Source organism: Thrips palmi, unplaced genomic scaffold, assembly GCF_012932325.1.
Source record: "Thrips palmi isolate BJ-2018 unplaced genomic scaffold, TpBJ-2018v1 HiC_scaffold_19, whole genome shotgun sequence".
Taxonomy (NCBI): domain Eukaryota; kingdom Metazoa; phylum Arthropoda; class Insecta; order Thysanoptera; family Thripidae; genus Thrips; species Thrips palmi.
In genome coordinates, this window is record NW_023144628.1 from 1,921,465 (window position 1) to 1,946,453 (window position 24,989).

General features: G+C 63.1%; 1 protein-coding gene and 1 pseudogene across 2 annotated transcripts; both read right to left on the bottom strand.

Moving 5' to 3' along the window:
- Positions 1-495: 495 nt before the first annotated feature.
- Positions 496-18,363, bottom strand: LOC117646172 (elongation of very long chain fatty acids protein AAEL008004-like). 2 transcript variants are annotated; one of them, XM_034386952.1, is made up of 9 exons: positions 17,969-18,363; positions 10,955-11,040; positions 7,811-8,001; positions 5,884-5,964; positions 5,732-5,788; positions 4,798-4,903; positions 4,577-4,713; positions 2,126-2,587; positions 496-2,051 (listed from the first exon to the last, which is right to left on the bottom strand). In XM_034386952.1, the coding sequence occupies exons 2-8, from the start codon at positions 11,019-11,021 to the stop codon at positions 2,270-2,272; spliced, it is 957 nt and encodes a 318-aa protein (XP_034242843.1). In that variant the 5' UTR covers positions 11,022-11,040; positions 17,969-18,363; the 3' UTR covers positions 496-2,051; positions 2,126-2,269. The 2 variants fall into 2 exon arrangements, with proteins under 2 accessions (XP_034242843.1, XP_034242844.1); XM_034386953.1 differs by lacking the exons at positions 7,811-8,001; positions 17,969-18,363 and having other exon boundaries at positions 10,955-11,032.
- Positions 18,364-23,334: 4,971 nt separating this feature from the next.
- LOC117646221 lies at positions 23,335-24,390 on the bottom strand (annotated as a pseudogene).
- Positions 24,391-24,989: the final 599 nt, after the last annotated feature.

The following is a 24,989-nucleotide window of genomic DNA, read 5'->3' on the forward strand; positions in this document are numbered from 1 at the left end:
CAAGCCGGGCAAGACGCAGCGGGACGGGAGCTCCGAGTCGTTTCGCCCACCACAACAACCAGGACCAGGCGTGCGATGGGTGGCCTGCGGTGCGGGGCAGCCAGGGGCAGCCAGGGGCAGCGCTGCGCCGCTCGGCCGGCCGATGGCGACTTTGCTGCGCCGGGGAGTAGGCAGCCCAACGCACGCGGGACGGTTCGACGGTCGCGAACCAGCTCCGGTACACAAAGTAAACACGAATTTCGAGAGCGCAGCCCAATGCAGCCTGCCGACTCGCCGTGATTATGAAGAGCAGGGTGTATACTTATTTGCTCGGTAAAAACTGTTCCTGGGTTTCCCAGGAACTCCCTGGAAATCGCCTATGCCTTCACCATTGGCCTCCTGGGAAAACTAGGTTCCGTTTTTACCGTGTGGTGTTTGCTCATTGGGCTCTGTTGGTGCTATACATAGTGGGATTCGGATACCGTGGGTTAGTGAAATGATCGTCTTGCAACATCATTCTGAGACACTAATGATTCTTTTAATTGAATATTTTACAATAAAGTCGTGAATCAACGTACGAAGTTAATCACATTTCAACTTGAGCATTAAGTACAAGCCGTTTCGTTTCCGGCCACAACTGACAACTTCTGCCACAGACAATTACATAAGTAGAGTGAGTCGCTTGGAACGGACTGCTCTGCAGGAACGATATTATCCTTTGAATATTATCGACTGCAACCTCAGTCGTTCGGAGGACTTCTCAGTTGTGCGCGTGAAACAGAACAGGAGACGTGCTAAAACTTCTCTGCGCTCTTCACTCAACTAAATCTATATATACATAGAAGAACACAATGTAAGTAGGTTGGTATTCAGGCAGGTCATGGAATTATACCTCTTCCTCCTCCTGGAGTTTTTTTTTCGCGTCGACACAGTGTCGGGCAAGAACAGGTTCTGAAGGTAATCACGTAAGTGCAGAGCAATTACCCTTACAACGAAACTTCAGGCAAAAGGTGTGACACTTTGGGTACGTTAACGGCATGGCAAGCACAGCGACCACACAACAAACTTGCTTTTGCCCGGCAAGCATTCGTTTTCATTCTCTAATCATCCTAATATAAATAGTATTTTATTCTAAATACATTTCCACTTAGGCCTATGGTGTGCTTTGTTGGAATTCGACATACAATATGGAATGGCTCAATTGTTTGTAACTATGGCGCATAAGTGACTGGAGTGTTGAAAAAGTATAATTGCAGCACTATTGTACTGGCAGTGAAATGTCCTTCCATGAAGGGACATTCCTTGTTCCACGCAATAAATAAAACTAGTAAACTAACGAACTTAAATATTCATTTACAATCTCGGCTGTGGTACCATTCTTTTTCAGCAAGAAGGCGTAGGAAACACTGAAAACTAATCTTTACGGACCATTCCACGATAGCAAAATAAATTTAAAGCTAGTAACCACGAATTTTTTTGTTCTGACGTCAGCAGAAATATAAAACAAAACTTATGAATTACTGAGCAAATTGTTCACCTTATTTTAAAGTCATGTTCAATATCACTCGAAACACAATTTATCAAACTAGTAAAAAAAAATCTAAGCCAGCAATATGATTTTGTTGACGAAGATACATCCGAATTTAATCCATAAGTCCCTATTTTACTTTCTCTTTCTTTCAAAGCAGCGCAACACCCTCGTAATCCGGATAGGAAGACTAGATCTTGCAGTTAAAAAGTAAGGTCAGTACTGTACCGTAGGACAAAAAAATACAAAAATAAAGTAACATGCTGGAAACAGGTCACGTTATTGGCGACGATTAGTTTTTTTGTGGCAACACGGATTGCTTCCGAGTCCCAGACACAATCACTGCGCCTGCGTGGCGATCCTTTTGTTGGACCAGCCGGTCTTGGAGGGCGGCGGGCCGGGCGGCGACCGGTCGATTGGTCGACTACTCGTCGCACTTGAGGTTGAGCTCGTGGCGACTCTCCCTGCGGCCCGCGCGGGGCTTCAAGCCTGGGTTCAAGCCCGGCCCGGCGGGCGGCCAGCCCACTAGCTTCTCGTCCGGCACCTGTGGGGCAGAGAGCGCGGTCAGACCCCTGCGAGGTAGGCAGCCCAACGGGCGGGGAGGGCGAGGCTACTGACCTGAGCGCAGGTCGGCCCACACCAGGACCGCGCCAGGGGTCGCTGGTACAGGCCGTGGTGGTGCAGGTGCGTCAGCTGCTGCTGGTAGATGGACCACAGCTGCAGCTGGCGCTTGGTCGCCGTCGCAGTGGGTGCGCACTGGCGTCACTCGTTCTTCTTGGCCTCGGTGACCGTCTTCTGGTCGCCGGGCAGCTGGGTGGCGAGGCCGTTGGCCACGCCGTTGGCCACGCCGTTGGCGGTGCCGTTGGGGGCGCTACCGTTGCCGATCATCTGCTGCTGCTTGAGCTGCTGCTGGGCCTGCAGCCGGGGCTTCTCTTTCCGGTAGGCCGTCAGGTAGAAGTCGTAGAACAGGGCGTAGAAGATGATGGAGTGCACCAGCAGCAGGGCGGCGATGAACTTGGGGTAGCCGCAGTCGTAGTAGATGGCCTGCAGCGAGTGGAAGAAGACAAGCACGAACTGGGCCTGCAGCAAGGAGGAGAGAGACGGGTTAGAAGGAGGGAGACGGCGCGCCGCAGCGTGCCCATTAAGAGGGACAGGGACAGCGCGTGCCGATACTGTCTTATTGCCCTCCAGCGTGAGAACGGCGTGTTAACGACGGCCAAAGCGCGGCGTCTTGTCCTCCCAGTGCACCGCCGCCAAAGCCGCGGTCCGTGCCCAGCCATTCAGCCATTCACTGAAGTGGCGGCGGCGGGCGGCGGCGGCCCTGAACTTGGTTATGCAACGCGGTGCAGCGCCCCGTCCCGTCCCCCTCCCCGCGGCCCCGCCCCGCCCCGCCCCGCCCCAGCCCAGTCTCGTTCCATTCCATTATGCAGCCAGACGCGTTGCGCAGCCTCCCTTTATTAAATCGCGCCGTTTTTTCCAATTACTTCTCGAGCTGCTCGCCTGTACTGCGAGGCGGGCGGCGTGGCGGTGGGACGACGGCGTGCGGAGTCCCCCGAAAGCGCAACGCGGCGACGCGGCGGCCAGGAGGCCAGCGCCGGTGGCGCGGTGCGTGTGTCATGGTCGGCTCCCACGTCAATAAGGTCCCGCTAGCTTCGCTCTACCGGCAGGCCGGCGGCGGTCTTGAACCTGAGCGGGGCGGGGCGGGGCGGGGCGGGGCGGGGCGGGGCGCGGGGCGGCGCGGGGAGGCGCGGCCGGCGTCGCGTGTCCAGCCTGCCGGGGAAGTCCCTCTTGCCCGACGGGCGTGGCGCAGCGAGGCGCCGACCGGCCGGCCAGCCTCAGCCAGCCTCAGATGCACTGGTGACAAATTCAGCAGGGGTGAGGCAACTCCGCCGGCCGCTCGCATCACCTCGCGCGCGCGCGCGTGCGTGTATGTATGTGTGTGTGTGTGTGTGAGTGTGTGAGTGCGCATGATTATACCAGTCTGCATCGCAGGCCTATCGTTCGGTAAGCGGCGAAGGCATGCGGCATTCGCCGGCCCGCGGGTAGAGACGGCGGCGTGTGTGCAACCTGGAGTTGCCTGGAGTTGCCTGGAGTCCGGGTTCCAGACGCAACCCGGACCCGGTTGTTGGTTCGCCGAGTGGCCGGTCAGAGAGCGCGGCGGTCGCACGGCGTGCCGCCGCCTTGCCCATAGGCCTTGCCGGACAGAGAGGATGTCTTCCGAACTAAAAATAGCGGCCGATTAACCGACTGGGCTTTTCCTCGGCCCGCGGGTTTCGGTTTCGGTTTCGGCTCGGCTTCAAGTCAAGGAAAGGAATGCGAAGGCGAACGTGTCCCGTCCCGGGCCCTTGTGCTGCGCATGCGGCATGCCCGACGCGCATTGGGAAACGGAGGCAAGTCAGGGCCGGGCCGGGCCGGGCAGGGCCAGCGGCGACGCGGCCGGCCGGCCCGGGCCCACTGCTGCCCACGCCGACACCGACTGACCACTCCTCGATGCTGTTGTCGGGGACATGAGTGTCACCTGTACCCCATCAAGAACCCTCTGGTTGCGCCACCGAAACGCAGCAGGCGTCGGCGGCGTCCAGCGCCTGTTTGCGTGTGCCCGTGTGCCCGTACCTCTGTGTGTGTGTGTGTGTGTGTGTGTGTGTGTGTGTGTGTGTGTGTGTGTGGTGTGTGAGCGCGAGTCTGCTGCGCGTGTGTGCGTGCGCGTAGTGTACACCTATAATGGCTGATACACTCCCCCCGCCAGGCCTCCTCCGTCTTCGCAGGATATTTGCTAAGTACGAGAGCAGCTTCAGAAGCGCGCGCGGTGACGTAAAAGTGCGAGCACGCGAAGCCTGGCGAGCCTGGCGAAGCCAATGCGGAGGGGCGGCGCCGCCACCGACCGCCACAGGCCGCCACGCGCGAAGGCTCGCGGTGAGCTTCACGCGCTCCGAACTTGGCGCCCCGCTGCACACCGCTGCAGCATGCAGCACGCTGGCCGCGCGGCCCGGCCGCCGTTCGGCCGCAGGTAGGCTGCAGGGCCCAAACGTGGGGAATGTGGGTCAGGGCTCTGCCTTGCTCTGCACTCACCAGCTGGGTCTTGGTGAGGTACTTCTTCCACCAGATGTACTTGGCGTACTGCGGGCCCATGGCGGACACCATGTAGTAGGCGTACAGCAGCACGTGCACGAAGTTGTTGACCAGGTTGGAGAAGGTGCCGTGGCCGCCTGCAACGAAGGGGAAGGGGGACAGCGCTCGTCAATGGGGGCTCGCTCTCAATGGGCTCGGCAAGTAAAGGCTCATCAACGCACCCGCGAGGAACTTGACGCAGATCCAGGTCTCGAGCGGGGTGAGGGAGTGGTGGTACAGGTGGAGCAGGGAGATCTGGTTGTCCTTCTTGCGGAGCACGAAGAAGACCTGCAAAGCAGTCCGGCGGTGCGGTTAGAGGGGGGCGGTGGTGGAGCGGGGCCCGGCGGCCGCGCCACGCCGCGCCACGCCACGCCACGCCACGCCACGCCGCGCCGCGCCACGCCACGCCATGTCTCTCGTCTTCCATGCGTTATTGATCGGGGGGGAAAAGAATGGAAGGTGAGAATGAGGCGGAATGTGACTGACGCACTTTGGCCTGGGACCGAGCCTCGCTCTTAAGCAGGTTGCTCCTGTTTCAGCAGTATTACAAGGTTACAGGCTTTTGTTTGTTGCATTTTTTTTGTAAGAAAAATGTTTGTTTTTGGGCCGACGAGAATTTAATGGCATGCCGCACCAGGAACTGATTGGATACGATTACCACCAGCCGCAGTCTACACTGCTAGGCAAATTAAAATCGCATTGAAGACTAGAAAAGTTCTGAAACCGCCAGGGTTTCCTTTTTTTTAAGTCAAGACTTGATCTCGTGGTGACAGGGCCGCCCTTGATGGTGAAGCAGATGCCTTGGTGATGGCGATGAGGATGATGATGATGATGATGATTTTGGTGATCATGATGGCATGCAGCATGAAAAATAAAGCACAATGAAAAGCGTGATAAGGGCAAGGATCTGCTGCTTGCCGATGACGCGTTTTTCTTTTCTTTCTTTCCTATTTCTTCTGTCTCTTCTGAGTATTCATGTTCGTCCTTTAGGACCTTGACCTAGAAAAGCAGCTTGGGTGCAAAATGGATGAATATGAAATGATATGAAATGAAATGATATGAAATGATATGATGGCATGATATGACGTGGAACAACTGTAAGAAACTTGTTCGTACCGTATCGGCGAATTCGGTGAGCTTCGAAATGTAATACCACCAACAGAGATTAGCCATCTGTCGAAAAAAACAAATGAAACAACACCAATTACTCCCAACACGCTCCAAACAAAGTGAGTAAACACGGATCAGAAAGTTCGCGAAGCACTTACTCTCGTGGCGATGGGGTTCGAGGAGTAGTCCACGGGCTGGCAGGCGTAACTGTAGTTCATGAACCATCCGCTCATCAAGTGCTGCAACAAAAACGGGCCATTTTTACGGGCGGCTCGCGAGCGGCGCGCGCGACAAGCGGCCGATGAGGAAAACGTCAATCCAATTGAGCCAAATACAATGCCGCGCGGCTCCGCGGCTACTGTGCACTACTGTGCCAAGGCGCCTCGCCGTTCAAACAATGAGTGGCAAAAAAAATAGGCGCTGCATTCAAGCCGAGGCCTCGCCGACTTGCGGCGCGCGGCCGCGTGTCGCAGCGACCGCTATGGCGGCTATGGGCCTGCGTTGGCGCCGAGTCACCGCCGGATCGATTCTTATCGAGGTATCGAAATGCAACCGCAGAGTCATTCCCGCGGCGCCCGCGGCACTGTACCAAAAGCGCTGGATTGGTAATTTACGTGGATCGGCGCGCGATGCGGGGCGCCGGGGCGGGGCAACGAGACGCTATGACGTTCCCGCCCAACTTTTTCCCGCTCGGCGTTTCGAAATGCGCGCCACCCTTGCGGGCCTCGCGCGCGCCTCGGCCGGCACTGCCTTTTAAACGTTCCGCCGCGTTCCGCCGCCTTCCCGCGCAAATGACTCGCCTCATAAAAAGTATTTGCATTTGCATCCCCGACGGGCGGTCGTATGAGAAACGCGCCGCGTGGAAGCCGAGTGCCGCGGCGCGATGGCTTCGAACCGCGCAGTCTCCGTCGCACTCGCGGGGCGCGGGGCGGGGTCGGGGTGAGAAGACGCGTCGAATCGTGTCGCCTTGCGGCCGCCCTGGCCGCGCTGGCCACACGCGACCGCCCGGCCATCACGCCGCCACGACGACGGCGGCGGCCATCACGCGCAATCACTCGCCAACAGGTTTACTTCGGTTTCCGAGTCCTTTCCGTCGCGGAGAGCGCGCGTGCACTCGCCGGCTATTTTTAGTTTGAGGTTTACTGAGCGCTCGTTAAATCGAATCGCCACGAGCGGGATTGCACAAAGATGCCCCGTTTGCGACAGTGAAGCTGGGCTGTGGCTAGCCGGCGGTGCGGTTCACGTATTGGCGTCGACCGCTGCACGTCGGCGTCGACCGCTGCACATCGGCGTCGACCGCTGCACGCCGACGTCAGCAGCTGCATGCCGACGTCAGACGCTGCACGTCAGCGTCGGCCGGCGCGCGGTTTGGGCAACGACGGGGCGCTGCTTTCCCTCAAGGCCAGGGGCAGCGCGGTCAGGATTACGCTGGCAGTGTAATGGCAGCCCTCGACGCAACACTCTCTCACACACACTCGCTCGGCAACACACACATCGATTCGAAAAGTAGCACTGCGGCGCCTCTCCAGCGCAGCCTCTCCACTCCAGCCACTGCAGCCACTCCAGCGCGGCCACGCTGCTGCTGCGCCGTGCTGCGCCGCGGCCTCGGAGCGCCCGGCAGGTAGGCAGCACGGCGACAGCGGAGGGGGCGGGTTGCCTACCCCGGTTCTGCAGGGCGCTTCAGCGCTCGCCCGACGCGTCACGCCCGTCAGCAGCTGTCAGCCGTCACCGCGACAACGACGCGACTCACAGTGGGCCAGAAGACCGGCGGAGGCGGCCAAAACTCTCGAAGCATTTTTAGCTCCAGAGTCGCCAAACAGGGCTCGAACCGAACGTGTGACCCCACCAATGGATTGCTCTTCGAACGAGGAATCCATTGGTGGGGTCACACGTTCGGTTCGAGTCCCATTTAGCGACTTTCGAGCTCAAAACGCGTCTAGAGTTTTGGCCGCCTCCACCGGTCGTCTGGCCCACTGTGCGACTTCGACCTCGCCCCGGCAGCGCTTCGGCGGCACTCGGTGGCACTTCGGCCAGACCGAAGACGAGTCCTCAAACAACACGCACACTGCACACGCGCACACTCACCTCGTAAAACATAATGCTGCTATATAAAACTTGAAACGCGTTGTAAACGACGATAATTTTATTAAGTTGGAAGGGTTTTCTATTGGCCATGATGGAGGGGCCTATGACGACCACCGACAGGAGGTAGACGGCGACCATGGCGAGCGTGGGGAACGGCGAGTCCATGAGCGGCCAGTCCGCCACCCGGGGATCTGCAACAGAAGGAGAGCGGCGCCATGAAACCAAAGGTGAACTGCGAAGGCCGTAGGCCGGCCCTCACCACTCCCCCTGATTGGCTGCGACCCGTTGCCAAAAGTTGCGTCGCAACGGCACGGATGGGCGACTGTGATACAAGACCGCGCCATTCAGGAAAAAAAACTGGACTTGCGGCCTGCTTTTTTTTTGTGGTCGCTTTGGACCGCAGCGCGGAGTCTGCGGCGGACGGCGTCGTTCGGGGCCCGCACCTTCCTCGGCGGCGCGCCGCGTGGGGTAGGTCGGCGCCAAGCGCAGCAGCGGGCCCCGCCCGGGCCCCGCCACGCCCGGGCCCCGCCAAGCCCGGGCCCCGCCACGCCCGGCCCGCACGCCCGGGCCCCGCCACGCCCGGGCCCCGCCCGCCCGGCCCCGCCACGCCCGGGCCCCGCCACGCCCGGGCGCCCCCGCCCCGCCACGCCCGGGCCCCGCCACGCCCGGGCCCCGCCACGCCCGGGCCCCGCCACGCCCGGGCCCCGCCACGCCCGGGCCCGCCACGCCCGGGCCCCGCCACGCCCGGCCCGCCACGCCCGGCCCCGCCCGCCCGGGCCCCGCCACGCCCGGGCCCCGCCACGCCCGGGCCCCGCCACGCCCGGGCCCCGCCACGCCCGGGCCCCGCCACGCCCGGGCCCCGCCACGCCCGGGCCGCCACGCCCGGGCCCGCCACGCCCGGGCCCCGCCACGCCCGGGCCCCGCCACGCCCGGCCCCGCCACGCCGCCCCGCCACGCCCGGGCCCCGCCACGCCCGGGCCCCGCCACGCCCGGGCCACGCCCGGGCCCCGCCACGCCCGGGCCCCGCCACGCCCGGGCCCCGCCACGCCACGCCCGGGCCCCGCCACGCCCGGGCCCCGCCACGGCCCACTGAGCCGCTTTTACCAATTACCAATGAGCGACGGGCGCGCCCGGCCGCGCCGCGCCGCGCCGATTTGACAAGATGTGGAGTAACGTGACGCGGTGGACTCGGTTTGGCCTGATTTTGTTCACCTGCTGGGCGCCATGGCGCGCCATGCCGGTCTGCTGGATTCGCCAGCAAACTCGCACCAAGCGCAGAGCAGGACTGTGCCCTGGATCCTGGGCAATCCCGGGCAATGCTAGTGCCGCCCGGCTGGCGGCCCAGTGGCCAGTGGACCACGCCTCGCCACGCCACGCCCGCGTGACGCACGAGACTGGCACCTCTTACTTTTACAATCTGGAGGCAGATTTACCCCGCGAGGCGCGATGAGGTGCCGGGTCAATAAATCTCCTCTTGGCGGCCTGCGCGTGCAATGCAGCTCCCGGCCGCCGACGGGAAGTGCAGAGTGAGCCCCGCCCCGCCCCGCCCCGCCCCGCACCTGCACTGGGAATCCTGCGACGTGACAGCGCGTTGAAAGGAGAGCGACAGAGTCCCTTTAAGAATTAATTGTGGGTGGGTGGGTTTTGGACTGATGCATTAATCATATCAAGAATGCGACACATAGTGTGTCCCTCAACTCAAATCGGATTTTAGGACACTGAGCCATTGAACTGCCCGTCGAACGGACAATCTATTGGTACCGTCATCAACTCGATTTGCACTGTTGCCACATAATTAGGCAAAAATTCCCAGTGCATGCACCAGTGAAAGGGTTGCCAACCTCAGCCTGTCTAATAGATTCGCGAGCGCAAAGCCTGGATATTGCTTTTGTGGTTTCTAGTCCCATTGAAGGATTATTCAGCTCAACACATGTCCAGTCTAGAGCGGTGGTGTTGTCCGTCCACACTCCAGACGACTGATTCCGAGAGTCATTTTCATCGCTCTGTCTCCTGTACGCTACGCCCCACGAGTGCGAGGAGAGACAGACAACATTTCTCTGAATCAGCCTGCTGGTCTTCGCGCCACTGTGCGCCGCGGTCGTGCGGTTCGGTTCGGTTCGAGCTCGAGCCTCAATTTCTCCGCAACGCGAGACGTGGGCTCGTATTAGCGCAGGTGTGGCAACGCCAGCAACGCCACTAGCCAGGCTTGGATTGAGTTATCGGCCGGGGAAGGCCAGAGCAGGGCGGGCTGGCTTCGGCTGGCTTCGGCTATGACGTCCACGCGGTAACGCACGGGAAATTCAAACACGGCAGTGCAGAGCCCTAGATCGAGCCGCCACCGGCCGCGGCGACGGCGGCGATGGCGGCGAAGTCGACCCAGACCTCCTTCGCTAATGGTTGTTACGGCGCGGCCCGGTGCGGCGGCCCGGCCGCGTTGCGTCGAGGCGTAGAGGCTGCACCTGCCGGCTCCGGGCTCGGGGCGGCTCGGGGACCAGTCCGGGATCGAACCCCGGTCCCCGGCATTCCCCGTGGTTCGCCGCCAAGGCTCTCTCGGCGACACTGCCAACTGCCAGGACACTGCCTTGATTCACCGTCGGTAAGCCTTGCCGCTTCCGGCACGGCCTCTGCACCCAGAGCGACCTGGGACCAGAGCGGCGGCCGAGGCGGGGCCGGCCGAGGCGGGGCTGGCCACTGGCGGGCTGCCAGACATTGCCATTGTGCGAGGTGTGCCGCCTCAGTCAGAAGGACACAGTTTCGTCGCGTCTCCGTTGCATTCACGGGGCGTTCCGTAGGGGTGCGAGAGAGACGGAGCGACGAAGCGGCCCTCCAGAACCAGGCAACTAGACCGGCCGGGAGTAAATAGCGTGGCGGCAAGAGCACCGCATGTCGACACGGCCAGCAGGTCGGCGATGACGCCGCGCCGACAAAGGGTGTCTACTTGATCCGACGGCCGTTCAAGAAGCGCCCCTACGCTGTCGACAGGGCGCGGGCGAAACGAAACAGCAGACTGGTCCCGAGAGTCGTTTTCGTCGCTCTGTCTCTCTCGCAGTCACAGGGCGTACCGCGCAGGCGCGAGAGAGACAGAGCGACGCAGTGCCAAGTGGCACACGGCGTGGGCCTGGGCTGCAGTGCCGTGGCACTTACCTCCGAGGGCTCCCATGATGCCGTGGTAGCGGTCCTCCACCGCCCGGGCGAGGGCTGCGGCCGCCATGGTGTCGGCGCGCGGCGATCTGCAAACCAAGAAGGGGGTTAGGTGCTGCAAGTTGGGTCCGCGGCCGGGGCGCCACAGGCCGGCGGTGCGTCGTCGGGGACTTGAAGGGTGGAGCGGGCCGAGGGGGCGGCAGGCGGCAGGCGGCACCAGGACCGACCAGGACGCACTCCCCGTCAGGATGCCGCGCCGGCTCGTCTCGCAAGCTCCTCGGTGGTCCGGACTCGGACCGACCCGGACTTGTTCTGCCCGGAGTACCTCGGTCCCCAGGGTCCCCAGTGTCACAAGCATCGTCGGGGCATCGGCGTCTGGTAACGCTCGACCGCCCCGGGGCCCACAGCCCACCGCGCAGCCCACGGCACACGGCAACAAGAGGATAAGCCAATTCTTACGTCGGCGGGGAAAAAGGACCCAATAAAAATCAAGGCTGCCTTTTTCGAAAGTTTTAGCGGGCGCGCCACCGTTTTCGTTTTGTGCTCCGATAAGGAAGATGGAGGCAAACACGGTTAAAGAGGGAGACATAATTTAAGCAAGGCTCAAATGTTACTCGGCGAGCAGGTTGCGGGCCGGTGGTGTAGGAAACGGAACTCGTCGGAGGCATTAGCCATCTTCACTTCACGACAACGCCGAGCACGCCGAGCACGCCGAGCACCACTCGAAGCGACTTCGGACTCCTCGCGAGCAGCGGCTGTCTGCGCGGGGACCTTGCGCCGCCCTTGGGCTTGGGGCGGCGTGGCGGCACGACGGCATGGCCAGCGGGACCCGCGCACGGTGGGCCAGAAGACCGGTGGAGGCGGCCAAAACTCTTGACGCGTTTTGGGCTCCACAGGCGCTAAACAGGACTCGAACCGAACGTGTGACCCCACCAATGGATTCCTCGTTCGGAGAGCAATCCATTGGTGGGGTCACACGTTTTGTTGGAGTCCCATTCAGCGACTCTGGAGCTCAAAACGCGTCTCGAATTTTGGCCGCCTCCACCGGTCTCCTGGCCCACTGTGCCGCGGGAGCCCCAAAGTCCAAAGGTGGCCGCGGGTCTTCGGCATGACTCGGCGCTCCCAGGAGTCGCCCCCTGCCGCACACAGGACGCAGTCCGTGATGCCGTGCTAGGGCCTACCCTCGTCCTCGGTGAACGCCCGGACGGCCCGGACCTCGCAGGGTCACTTGCCGGACCGCATTCGCGAGGCGGGGAGGGGAGGGGTGAGTGTACACGTTCCAGTACCTGACCGCTTCCTCCGCGTCCAAGGGTCACGACCGGGGGAGGGGGAGGGGGTACTTTCAACCGACCCCGCCCCGCCGGCGATTTTTCTCTCCTTCGGGTTGTTTTCTTTATCCTTCGTTTGACGTGCTTCATCGCCGGGCAACGCACTCTGCCATCCGGCTCCGTGAGGCGCCCGCCCCTGGCACGCTGTTATTACCCTGCCCGTCAACGGCGCAAGACCCGGACGACGCGGGCAGTGTTTGTTTCGTCCGAAATGGAAGACGGCCGCACAAATGGGGTGAGAACAGGGCAAAACGCGAAGAGCGGGGGTCTTAAACCGAGGCTGGGCGGTCCAGGAGAGTCCATCGGCGACCTTGCGCCGCCCTGCCGCCGCCCTGTCGGTTCGATCCGGCCGTAAACGACCGGCATCGGCTTTACGAGCGACAGTGCATCGCCGAAGCGCGCCGAAGCGTGCGCGGCGTTCAAACAAGGCCTGAGGCGAGGCGAGGCTTTCAACCGCGCCGCCTGCCGCGCGCCGCCTCCTCGGTGGAAGCCTCGGTGGAAGCGCGTCCGTGTCGTTGCCTCGTGGAATGCGAACGCAAATGCACCGCCATTTCCTTCGTTTTTGCCGATCCTGCCTTATTACCGCGGGGGGTCATGTCGACTGCCGCGGAGGTGCGTTGCTCCCGGCCTGCAGGCCGATGCCGAACTCCCTCGCTCTGTCTCCCTCGCACTCATGGGGTGTCCCGCAGAGAGACTGCGATGACGCACTGTTCGACCTGTTCCAGGCTGTAGCGTGCTGAAGCAGGGGGTGCGGCGGAACGGCCAGCGTCTTATTGTTTTGCTTTGCTCTCCGCGCACGGAGAGACCAAGAACAAGAATGGGGGAATCCCACTAGCAGCGTAGCGGCCAGGAGCATGGCCTTAAGTGGCTTGACTCGCTGCCGGTGATATCACGGCCTTCCTACATCATCTTTCTCCTCTTGTTCGTGCACCCGTCTCTCATCCTCCTTCCCTCTCTCCTCCTCTTTCTCTTTCTCCTCCTCCTTCTCCTCCTCTCCTTCGTCGTTAGCCGGAAGGATGGCACTGGCCGGCCGTTTAGGGGCGAATGTGTATTATTGGGGATACTCAGCAGTGGGAGCGCAGACGCCAATAACACTGTACTGTACTTTTTTTTCTTCCGTTGTTTTTATTTTGTTGTTGTTGTTGTTGTTGTTGTTGGATAGAATTCCACTCTGACGTCCCGGTCCCGTCCGTCCGTCTGTCATCATCATCGTCGCAGAGTACTCTTTGAGAGAAACCGAAGTCTCGCCTGCGGAGCCGGCGCGGCCGAGCCCGACTTGGAGATCCATTCCGTCCCCGTGTTGCAACCAAATTATGCATTCTGCGAGTGGATGTGCAGCCGCCACGCTCCGCCACGCTCCGCCACGCAGCTACTTCAAAAAGCAAAGCGAAGGGCATCCAGTGAAGCTTCCTGCTCCGACAATAACAACACTCACACTCACACACACACACACTCGCACACAACTCGTTGTGGTCAAAGCTTGTTTTGTTTCGATTCGCGTTTGCCTCAGAAAGACGGCATGAATTTATTTGGTCATCAATTTTGAAGTTGTGTACTTTTTCTTCTTTATCTGTCTGGACGCGCGACCGGCAGAGCGCACTGCACCAGCACGGCATGTAAGAGGCCACTGCCACAGCAAGCCGTAGAAACCACGAGGAAAAACGAAACCGACGTAGTATAGTCGTAGTAGTGTTTTAACGATGAGTTTTTTTTCCTCCTGTTTCCATTGGGATCTAAACCGAGATTCTCATTTTCTCTCTTTTTGTGTCTGTCGTACTGTACACTCGCACAATGACTCTCCAGACGATTCCGCTAACACTTTAAATTGTTGGTGGGGTCGTTAGTCGGGCCGTCCGTCAGGCAGACATCGCGACTGCATGGGGTATCAGGAACGCCGGAACGCCCCGCCCCACCCCGCCCCACCCCGCCCCACCCCTCCTGACGCAACCATTTGTGCGCGCTCCAGCTCCGCTCCAGCTCCGCTCCAGCTCCAGAGACCCATGCACTGGAGCGACGCCCGCCAGACTGGTCGTCCTTGGAAGGCCGCGGTGCGGCGAGGTGGGGCGTGGCGTGGCGGGGTGGGGCGCGGCGGGGCGGGGCGGGGTGGGGCGGGGCGGGGCGCAGCCGCCAGTGCGGTGCAGCCAGGACCATCGCCCTGCTCGCTCCTCCTATCCCCCGAGCAAGTCCGAACCCTCTACTCGGAGCAGCCCCGGCCGTGGCCATAGAGAGCCGGCGACGCGACGCGGCGGCCGGACAGCGCGCGGCAAAGGCGGCACGTCGCCGACGGCGACATCCCATTCCGAGCCTTCCTCGTGGCGGCAAGGCGAGCAGGACGCGGCGCGGAGTCTGGAGTCTCCAGGCGAGAGATGCTGGAGGGCACGCCTGCTGTCCTGGACCGGCCTGCCATCCCCGGGGCGTGCTGCACGGCGATGGCGAGTGCACTGTTCGAAACGCGCGGTCAGCGTGTTGCGACTAATGGAAACAAACCGACATTCACGCCGCGGCCACAAAGAAAAAAACGATTCTCTTTCTTGTTTATTGTGGGAAAACATGCACAATTATCCTGCGCCACTGTTATGCGCTCCTCGCCAATTCTGGCGGGACGATAACTCTTACACGGCGATTGTGCGGGCAGATGCAACCGGCCGCCCGATTACGCAACCAGGGGGCAATTACCCATCTCACACCGGGCGACGGCTCTCTGGTACAGTCGGCCTCTGCAGTGGCGTGACGTCGGCCGTCTGACCGCGGCCCCGGTGGGTGGGTGGGTGGATATGGCCAGCACTGTCCGGCCGAAATTTTAGCGGGGCGTCCCCCCCCCCCCCAAGCAACAAGCTAGAAGCCTAAAGCAGAAGCCTACAGGGCGGCGCGGAGCGCGGTCTTCTCGCGGCGCGTCTCGCGTGCTGTCGTTCCCCTTGGTGTCGCCGTACTTGCGCGGAACAGGACAGGTGCAGCTGCAGGCCAAGGTGTGGGACCGGCCTTCGGACGGCCTGGACGGCCTGGACGGCCTGCAAGCGCGCGCCGACGCCCGGAAGGAGGTGCGACAGCGAGGCGACAGCGCAGTGAACCGCCTGGCGGGTAGGCAGCCCCGACGCGCTCCAGGGCCAGGGCCAAGCCAGGGCCAAGCCAGGGCCAAGCCAGGGCCGGGCCAGGCGCGGGGCTCAGCGGTTCGAGGGGTCTACGACTCCTGGACGTGCGTGCGCAGACCGTCGGCGCGTCGGCGGCGCCGCGTCGGCCACCTCCGTGACCCCCGCCGTCGTTGTGGTCGACGGCAACGTCGGCGGCGACGTCGGCGTCCATCATTAGGCTTTTCATTGGCGGCCGGGCAGGCCGAGCAGGCTGTGGTTTTGGCGCCGACTCGCCAGGAAAGTTCCCGTGCCGCCGCGAAAAATGATTGGCGCAAAGTGGGTGTGGGTGCAGCGGGCGGCCGACACGTACGAGGTATGAGGCGGCGGCAAGTTTTGCGCAGAGACGCGCGGGGCGGTGCTCACTGGAAACGTACTCGAACGTACGCCAGGCGGCAGGCACAAACATGGGGAACATGACGCGCTCAATTTGGGACACGAACGACCGGCGGCGCGCGGTTCGGTTTCAGACTCCGCGGATCGGGAAGGGGAAGGCAAATGGGCTTGACGCGCCGCGCGGCCACGCGGCCACGCGCTCAATATCCTCGATATGCCACTACGCGATGTTGGCACCGCTGGCAGGCACTGGCAGGCGCAGTGCGACCGGTCGGCTGCCGCTGCGTTGGCACACCTGGCACACCTCGTTATTTCGTGATTTGCCACTTTGGAACGCGCGATGGGGAGCCGAAGCCGAAACGGACCGCCCGGGCGAGGGTGTCGACAGTCCCGTCCGTCCCGCGGTCCAGCGGCCCGGCCGAGGCCCGGCGGTGCCGCCGCCTGCAGCAGCGCCCCGCTACCGCCACTGCCGCCACTGCCGCCGCCAAGGACGACCACCTCCTGGAGCTGGACGAGCTGGACGAGCTGGGGCCTCAGGAGCTGCGCTGCACCACTGCCCGCTAGCACTCTGGCACCGGCAAGGCTTCCGCGCCGCATCCATCAAGCTGACGACATCCCGCCGACTTTGTTCCTTTTTTAATTCGCGTCCAGAGCAATCTGGCAGGCGCGAACAAAACACTGCACGCACACAGCCACACACACTCACACGTACGTTTGGCAACTCTAACACGGTTAACCCACTGGCGCGGTGGCCGTTGCTGCCGTGTGTTGTTGCGGGATTTTATCTCGGATGTTGGCGAGCCTTCCCTCCCCTCCGCCTGGAAGGCCTGGACCCCCAGCACTGTACGTGTCGCTGTGTGCGTGCCCGTGCGCGCGTCTGTGTGTGCCTGTGTGTGTGGAATGTCGCTCGTTGCGTTGTGTTGCGTCTTGTCCTGAAATGCCCTCCACACGCGGCCGGCCTGATCGCATCGGGGTGCTCCGGCCCTCCCCCTCCCCCCCCCATTATGTCTCTCTGTCTCGCTCCCGCCCATGCTGGACCACCCCTGCATGGACGGCGCGGCGAAGCGCGGGCATATTACCTCACCTACGCGAATGGCCAGGACGGCGACCTTACAGTAAGGCACAGGTGTAGTGGCACCAACGTGTGTCATGGCGAAGGTGTAATCGCAGAGGCGTGCGAGAGAGATAGCACCTTTACGACGACCCCATATACGCCCATTGAGTCCGCAGACACACACACACACGACCCGAGTGTCATCCGCCACTGCCTCCATATACATTGCGCACGCGCTTTTTACAATGCCGCCCCCTCCCTCCCCCTCACGCCGGCATTGCTGGCATTGCTGGCATTGGCCATAACCTCGCCTCGCTTTCCTATCCTGCTAATTCGGTGTTGCATCCTACCGGGCCATCGGGCCCAGCCAGCCACAAGGGCCCTCTGCGTGTACGTCCAAAATAGTAGTTTCTTGAACCAAGAAAATTTACTTCCTACGAGTAAAGTAAAGTCACTTGGTGCGGGTCTTTTATCTTGGTTCGAGAAACGATTTTTTTTTCGGTGTAGCAGCTGGTGATCACGCGCGCGGGTCCATTGTCAACCGCTGAGTCGAGTCAACATAAACGTTGCAGCAGGTTCATTTTACGCAAGTTATGTATTCCGCTCAGGAATTTGTCACGAAATTTGTCACCCTTTCGAAAAGGTCATGCATCTGAAAGGGCGCGTTAAGAGCTAGCAGCTCTGCACCTACTCTGCAAAAAAATGTTAATTGTATTATTGTCGCCGAGACGCGAGCGGTGATGCAATGCACTCGGGCACAAAATTGTCGGTGTCCTGGACTTCCCATTGTAACACACACACACATTCACTCAGTCTGCTGGGACACACTCACACACGCGCGCGCACACACGTGCGCACTGCTTAGGACACGCAACAGGTCGCGGGCGCACTTTTTGCCAATGCATAATGTAGCGGCCGGCCGAGGCCGGTCTGGCGCCTAACGGCCTAACGGCTAGCGTCTAGGACTCTAGGCGCGCCGGGCAGCGCCACGCCTGGCTTGGCCTGAGGCAAAGTGCAGGCGACGACCGGTGCGGCCACCAGGACTGCCAGGACGCGGCGACTCGGCAAGGACCACTAGGCTGGGCTGGGCTTGGGCCGATCGGGCAACGGCCGAAAGGGCGGCGCCGTGCGTTAAGGTCTCTGCAAGGCGTGTCGCCTCATCGTCTCGGCTCACCTGTCGTGGCGGTCGTGGTCCACGGGGCGCGCTGGCGAGCGCTGCCCACCCCGTACGCGGGGTGCTCTCCTCCCGGTCCCCTCCCGGTCTCCGCCCCCGCGGCGCACTGCTCTTCACTTTGACACTTTGCACACTTTGCACACACACACTCGGGCGTAATCCACAGTGGGCTGGCGCTGGCTCGGCTCCCTGGGGTCGTCGTCGTCGAGGTGCTCCCCGCGAGAGTCTCCCGGACGGCCTTTGCGTTGGCGGCGTGCGCGGCGTGCGCGGCCGCGGCGGGGTCCCGAAAGCTGTCGCGCAGACTGACCGTACCGACTCGACGCCGACTGGGCTTGTCTTGGCTCGGCTCGGTCGGCGCGGTCCTCGGCTGGGTTCGCGGGGCCGCGGTGCGCGGTGCGTCGGCCAGTTGCTCAACGCGGGCGGACGGGACGGACTGGACGGCTTTGGAGCGGAGCACATCGGCCCGGCTCATATATATAGACTTGGCTCGCGGCGGGGCGGCCAGGGGAGGCGGGGGCCGGTGGGGGGCGTGGCGGGGGGCGGCGGGGCGGCCCCAGGGGAGTGGGGGGCGCACGGGAGCCAAGCGCGGCGGAGCGCGGCCCAGGGGGGATGCTGGGCCACTGTGAGGGAAGGGTGCACCGCGTCCAACGGGTAGGGCGGTGGACGCCCCACCGGGACGGACTGCCAAAATCTCACGCCCCGACTTTGACGTTTATTGTGATCTATTTCACCTAAAAATCATTGGGATTTGGTTAAAAACAGTCCCCTTCCAAAAAAAGAGGTAAAACTTTGAGAATTTTGGTTATTACGCTTGAGCGCGCTATGACGCGTGTCATCACGTAGTGACCCCCTCGCCGGCCACAGGAGTCCAGACCAGCGCTAGAGCGCCACGCGGATGACGGCGTCGAGGTGGCTGCCCCAAGGGCTGCCCCAAGGGCTGCCCCAAGGGCTGCCCCAAGGGCTGCCCCAAGGGCTGCCCCCTGCCCTGGTCCCTGGCGACTTTACGGTGGGGTGACTTCTCTCGATGCATCTTCGTCGATGGCCGTGCTCGTCGGTCGCTCGTCTCCACTCGCTGATTTAGTGGTCCTAGTTCCTTCATTAGCGGGGTCTGTCAGGGAATTCCTGCAACCCACGCCGATTCCTCAAAGTCATCGTTTCGCGAAGCGAGACAACAGGAAGCCACGCGATCCAAAGGTCCTCCCGAAAGTAACCGCTTTAGCACTGGTGCTCCAATGGGTCGCTTTACAGCGTATACGGCCACGGCCAGTGACCATGCTTCGCGGAGCTTCGCGTGCCGTCGCTGTGCGTGCGCTCGTGTGTGCTTGTGTGTGTCGTCTGTGTGAGTGAGTGTGTGAGCCGCAGCCTTGCTGAGTCAGCTAGGTCCGCATCGGTGCCGGTCCCTCAGTACCCGGTTCCTCGGTACCCGGTTCAAACTTCGAACGCCCGGGCTCCGGGGTTCCCCGTTGCGTTCCCAGGCTGCACCTGACTGTAAGCTTCGACTGGACAGGTCAATAATTGCAAGATTGGCGCGTGAAACCCTGCCGAGGATGGCGTCGTCCGACGCGTGTTGTTGTTGTTGTGATCAGCGCCAGGATAGCGTCGTGGAAACTCCGCGCAAACCAACAAAAACAACAACATCGCAGGATAATGGAAAGGTAGGTGTAATGGTCACTGGAATTTTTTTAATGTCCCTGCTCTCCCGAAGAGAGCTCGGTGACGTCGTCGGTCGGCTTGCGTCGCGTGGCGTCGCGTGGCGTCGCGGTTCGAGCTTTTAATCCATGCGCGTCACCGTCTTCAGACGGCTTCCGGCTGGCCGCTGCACTTCCAGTTCCGCGCAGGCGTTTGAACTCGGCGCGCGAAAATAGTTTTGACGCGGTCTGCGGGACGGCGGGAAAACGAGACGTCATCACAAGGCAGAGGATTAGGAAAACTAAATGGCGGCTCTGCCTGGCTCCGCTCGGCACGTGGCTGTTTGCAGCGATTGTCAAGGCGAAGTCAACCCGGTCCGCTCTTGGAGTCTTGGGCCGCCGAGGCTGCGGCGCTGCGCCGGCCGCTAGACGGAACCACGGCACGGAGGACTCTCGAAAATGTTTGGCTCTGGACAGTCAAACAACGGCGCGGCCTGGCTCTCCCGTTCGATGCATATGCCAAAAAATCGGCCATCAACTTTTGCTCCCTTCTTTCCCCGCCTTGCAGTGTGTTTGTGTGTGTGCGCGCGCGCCGCCACTGTGGGATTCATAGTGCGAGTCTGGCGGGTCAAAGTCACAGACCTGTTCGAGCGTACTGCCGTACAGCGCAGCGTTAATCGACAGCACGCGTCGGAACGGCGATTGAACAATGGCCGAAAATCCTTGAAAGCTGCGCTAGCTGTGCAGGCCTCAACAACGTGTCAAGCCGGGAGCCAGGCAAGCCAGGCACGGCATGCGGCTATTATTACCCAATCAGGATGGCGTGCGGGCCGGCCGGCCTGGGCATGCACGTCCCCGATTTCGCGCGCCAAGATGTCCTGCCCGCGTGTGTGTTTGGGAGCGTCTGGCCGCGTGACAGAGTTTAAAGCGGACGGAGTTTAGACAGGCGGAATGGGAAGCAAAGTGAGAAACCGAGAGGCCGTTTACCGACACGAGTCCGGGGCGCGGTGGCGCGGTAGGGGCGCACCGCGCGGCGCCGAGCAAGGCGCCGAGTGCACTGGCGAGTTCAAGGACGAGGTGCGCCTCAAGGACGTCAAGGACGCCTGGCTGGTGACCTAATCGTGCTCCGGGCGGCGGGCTCCGGGCGGCGCGCTCCGGGCGGCGGCGGGGCCACCAAACCGGTGCATTGCGAGCCCAGCCCGCCCAGCCCATCGTCCGCCGGGCCCCTCCCCGCCCCTCCCCACCAATCCCTCAGCACACACAGCAGGACATAATCAACCCAAAATGGCCACACACTGTCTTGCGGGTGAATTGACCGCGAGGCGCACCTCGCTGAGGAAGACCGTCTGGCGGGGTGGAGGGGCGGGGCGGGGCGGGATGAAGTTTGTCCTTCCCCCTAGCCGACGGCTCCCCCTACCCGCCACCCCCGACTGCAGTCCGCCGCCTCGCCCGCCCAGGTACGGCGGCACGGGGAGTGGCGCAGACCAGGCGCAGACGGCCGCCGGAACTCCTGCCTCCCCCTCCCCCACGATGACGTGATGATCCGGGCCCTCGTAACCGTGCCATCCCAGGGCTCGCTGTCTGGTAATGAACCCGAATGTAGGCCACGCCTCGGATCCGGCCCGCCCAGCCCCGCTGCACCTTGCCGGCGAGTTACAGTGCGTGCGGTGCGCGTGCGTCCGTTTGACAGGTTGGCTCCGCGCTCGGCGCTCCGCGGCAGTCGGCGGCAGTGCACGCAAGACGGCCACTAATTGTGTGACGGCGTGGTGCAGCGCGACGGTCGCCATAACCTCAACCTTCCATTCCTCAGTGCCATGGTGGCCGCGGCGGCCGCGGTGGTCGGTGCCGCCCTGTCGCGCTGCCGCGCTGTCAACTCGCCATTTTCCCAAGCCCCTGCTTTACTTTCCCCCGGCCTTGGGGGCCTTGGAGCGCTTCGGGGGAACCGGGTCACTGGGTCTTCGCCGAGGTCTTCGCCGAGGTCTTCGCCGAGGTCTTCGCCCTTGCCGCGACCTTGGCGGGGCCACGCGCCACGCCGGCAGGCAGGGCTGGCAGGCAGGGCGGCCAGAGGGCCGCCGCTCCATATCCCGCACTTATGTCACTCACTGGCGCCTTGCCTGGCCGGCCTGGCTCGGCCCGGCCCTGCCGGCCAGGGAAGGACAGGGAAGCCCTCCGTCGCGGTGCGTCGCGGTGCGTCGCGGTGCCCCGTGGGAAGAAAGGGACCGCCGCTCCCTCGGCCAGCGTGCTCGGCGTGCTCGGCGTCAAGGGCTGCCCGTCGGGCCACGCCGCGGAGATTAACAGTTATGATGCGATTGTCATGGCCTGGCAGCTTCTCTCCCAAATTTAATAACTTGGCGGGTGCGTGTGTGTTTCGCCATCCGGAGCGTTGCTATCCCTGAGGCAGCCGGTGCTCGGTGCAGCTGGTGCAGCTGTGCGTCCGTCCAGGTTCCGCCAGCCTAACAAGTGTCAGTGTGTCAGCCAATCCCCGGCGACCTCTGCCCTCAGGGATTCGCAGTGCCCGCCTCCCTTGTCGACGGCTGAGTCCGAGTGTCCACTGCCCCCTCCCAATCTGCGTCCCCCAAAGGGATGATTGTGGGGCCGCCATTACTCGCCTTCGCGGATGTTTGCACCGCGTTCCATTGCGTTCCGTTGCGTTCCGCACCGCTTTGCTTTCCATACTGGATTCGACCCACGATGTGGCGGAGTGGGGCGGGCCCTGCTAATTGGGACATTGGAACCCGATCACGCCACCCGAACGGCCCGAACGGTCCGAACGCCACACCCCGGCCCTGCAGCAGGTTGCCGACGGCGTGGTCCGAGTCGACGTGGAGACGACCTTTGCACGCCACGTGTGTGTGTGTGTGTGTGTGTGTGTGTGTGTGTGTAGGTGTGTGTGTGTGTGTGTGTGTGTGTGTGTGTGTGAGTGCCTATCTGGAACGTCCTCGAGACTGCGTTCGCGGAGAGCCAGGTGTTGTCCCGCTTGCACCAGGTTGCACGCGGCCAAGGGTCAGCCGGCGGCCGCCGCTGATTCCGGAGGGCCGTTTCATCGCTCGCACTCTCTCACGCACGCTTGCGCACTCTCGGAACGCCCCGTGGTGCGACAGAGACAGCAATGGGGCGAAACACCCCTCGGAAGCAGGCGGCCCGAGGCGGCCGGCGCGAGAGACAAGGACGGAGGCGTGGCGGCTCGGCGGGCTTGACCAGTGGGCCGGTCGGTCACCGGGCGGGAGTCCTGCAGGACAGGCTGGGCTGGGCCGGGTGGCCGGGCCGTTGGCTGCATCCGAGCAGTGCCATGCCTCTCGCACCCGCGGGGTGTCCGGCGCGGGAGCGAGAGAGACAGAGCGACGTTCGGAGTGAGCCTGCTGGGCGCTGCTGGGCGTTTGGACCGCGTGAGCCTGCCTGGCCGGCCCAGCCACACGTGAGCGTGAGGCACCCCAGTCGGCCTGGTCGGCCACAGGCCCCGCAGGCCGCAGGCACTGTTGGGCAACGGAATGCAACATGCGGACCCCGCCCGACCCGCGCTGACCCTTGGCGCCTCGGCGTCGCGGGTTTTATCATATCGATGAGGGCGCCTCGCTGGACGTCTCGCCGCACGTGTGTGTGTGTGTGTGTGTGTGTGTGTGTGTGTGTGTGTGTGTGTGTGTGTGTGTGCGCGTGCGTGCGTGTGAGAAGGCTTTCAACATGCCCCGTGCGTCCCGGAGGATTCCCAAAGCAACACAGTGATGCGGCTGCAAGTGTATTTCACGGTGCGGTGCCTTCCGCGTCCTCCGCGGGCTGCTCGCCAGGCTGCTTGCCAGGCTCGCCAGGCTCGGCGGCGGGCTGCTGCTCCTCCACGACAGGGGTGGACGTGGCGCTCTCGCGGATGCCTTCCAGGGGCGGCCGCGCCGACACCGCGCTCTTCTTGACCTCGGGCAGCGGCATGGCCGAGTCCAGGCGAGTCAGCGCGCCCGACGTCCTCCTGACGGAGGTGGAGCTGGGCGGGGCGGGCGGAGCGCCTCCCGCACTGCCGAAGCTCGCCGCCTTGGCCACGCCCTGCGAGCTGGGCGTCATCGCGGGGGCGGGCGCCGTGCCGGAGCCCGACGGCGACATCTTGGCGGACGTAGAGCTGGTGGCCCCGACGGCGCTGACTCTGCTGCCCCTGCCCAGCGCGGCGCGGCTTCCCACCAAGACCGCCTTGCTGACGGACTCGTCCACCATGCCTCCGCCGTCCTGCTCCGCGCCCACGCCGAGCTCTGCCCCGGGCTCCGCTCCGGGCTCCGCGCCGTCCGGGGGCGCGTCCTCCGGCGCGGGCGGCATGTCGTCGGGCGCCGCGGTCTCCGGGGCTGCTTCCGGCGGGGCTTCCAGGGCGGCCTCGGACTCCGCGGCGTCGCGGCGCCGCTTCTTGCCCTTGGTGGCCTCGGCGGGGGCTTCCTTGGGCTGCGCGCAGGTGGCGCACTGCAAGTTGTCGCCCCGCTCGGCTAGCTGCGGGAACGTGCACGTGCGGCTGTCCGCGCGCTCTATCCAGCGCGGCGCCATGCGACGGATGTCGGGCCCCACGCACGCGTACTCGTCCTCGTAGTCGTAGGTCATGGCGGCCATGGGCAGCGACCGCACTGCGGGCACAGGCTCGGATTCGGTCACCATAAACAGCCGGATACTTTATTCCTCTTTCCGGCATGACTCACTCATGTTGCGCGGGCAGCCGGGCGGCAGCGGCAGCCCCTTCTCGTAGTTGGCCCAGCCGATGGGCGGCGTGAGCCCCCTGACCACCCCGCCCCACAAGGGGTACCTCCCCGCCGAGCGCTGCACCCTGGCCATCACCAGCGGCTCCGGCGGCGGGCGGCGGAACGGCGGTGGCCGTCCCAGGAACAGGCGGCCGGGGTAGCCGGCGTAGCCTGTCTGGGACCCGCTGGTGGGCCGGATGCCGAAGTACGGGTCCTGGGGGTCGGTGGCCATGAACCTGGCGCCGTACAGCTCCCTCATGGCGCGCTGCGTGTACTTGTTGTCGGGGCACGGCACCGGCCCCGCGCCAGCCCCCAGCATCCCCGGGACGGGACACGGGCACCTCTCGCAGTGGCACGTGGTGGGGTGCACGTGGCAGATGGACTGCGACAGGCACTGTCAGCCCCCGTCCCCCGCAGACCCGCAGCAGCAGAGCACGCAAAGCACGCAAAGCACGCAGCCGGCAACTCACCCTCCGCTGCCCGCTGGGCGTCCGGCCGACGGACAGCGCCGAGATTCCCTGGAGTGACGAACGACAAGCCATTGTGAAGCAATTTGAATGCCAGCCTGGCTGCACGCCCCAAAGCCCAAGGCCACAGCCCAAGGCCACCGCCCAAGGCCGCGGGACGCGATTTGAGTCGGATAGGGTGCAGCCAGGCGGCAGGCACACACGAAACGAGATTGTCGCAAGGCGG

Excerpts from the sequence above, each read along its gene's own strand:
- LOC117646172 (XM_034386952.1), bottom strand. The coding sequence starts at position 11,021 with ATGGCGGCCGCAGCCCTCGCCCGGGCGGTGGAGGACCGCTACCACGGC. Across the intron at positions 8,002-10,954 it reads CATCATGGGAGCCCTCGGAG|ATCCCCGGGTGGCGGACTGG; the intron begins GTAAGTGCCACG and ends CTTCTGTTGCAG. Across the intron at positions 4,904-5,731 it reads TCACCGAATTCGCCGATACG|GTCTTCTTCGTGCTCCGCAA; the intron begins GTACGAACAAGT and ends ACTGCTTTGCAG.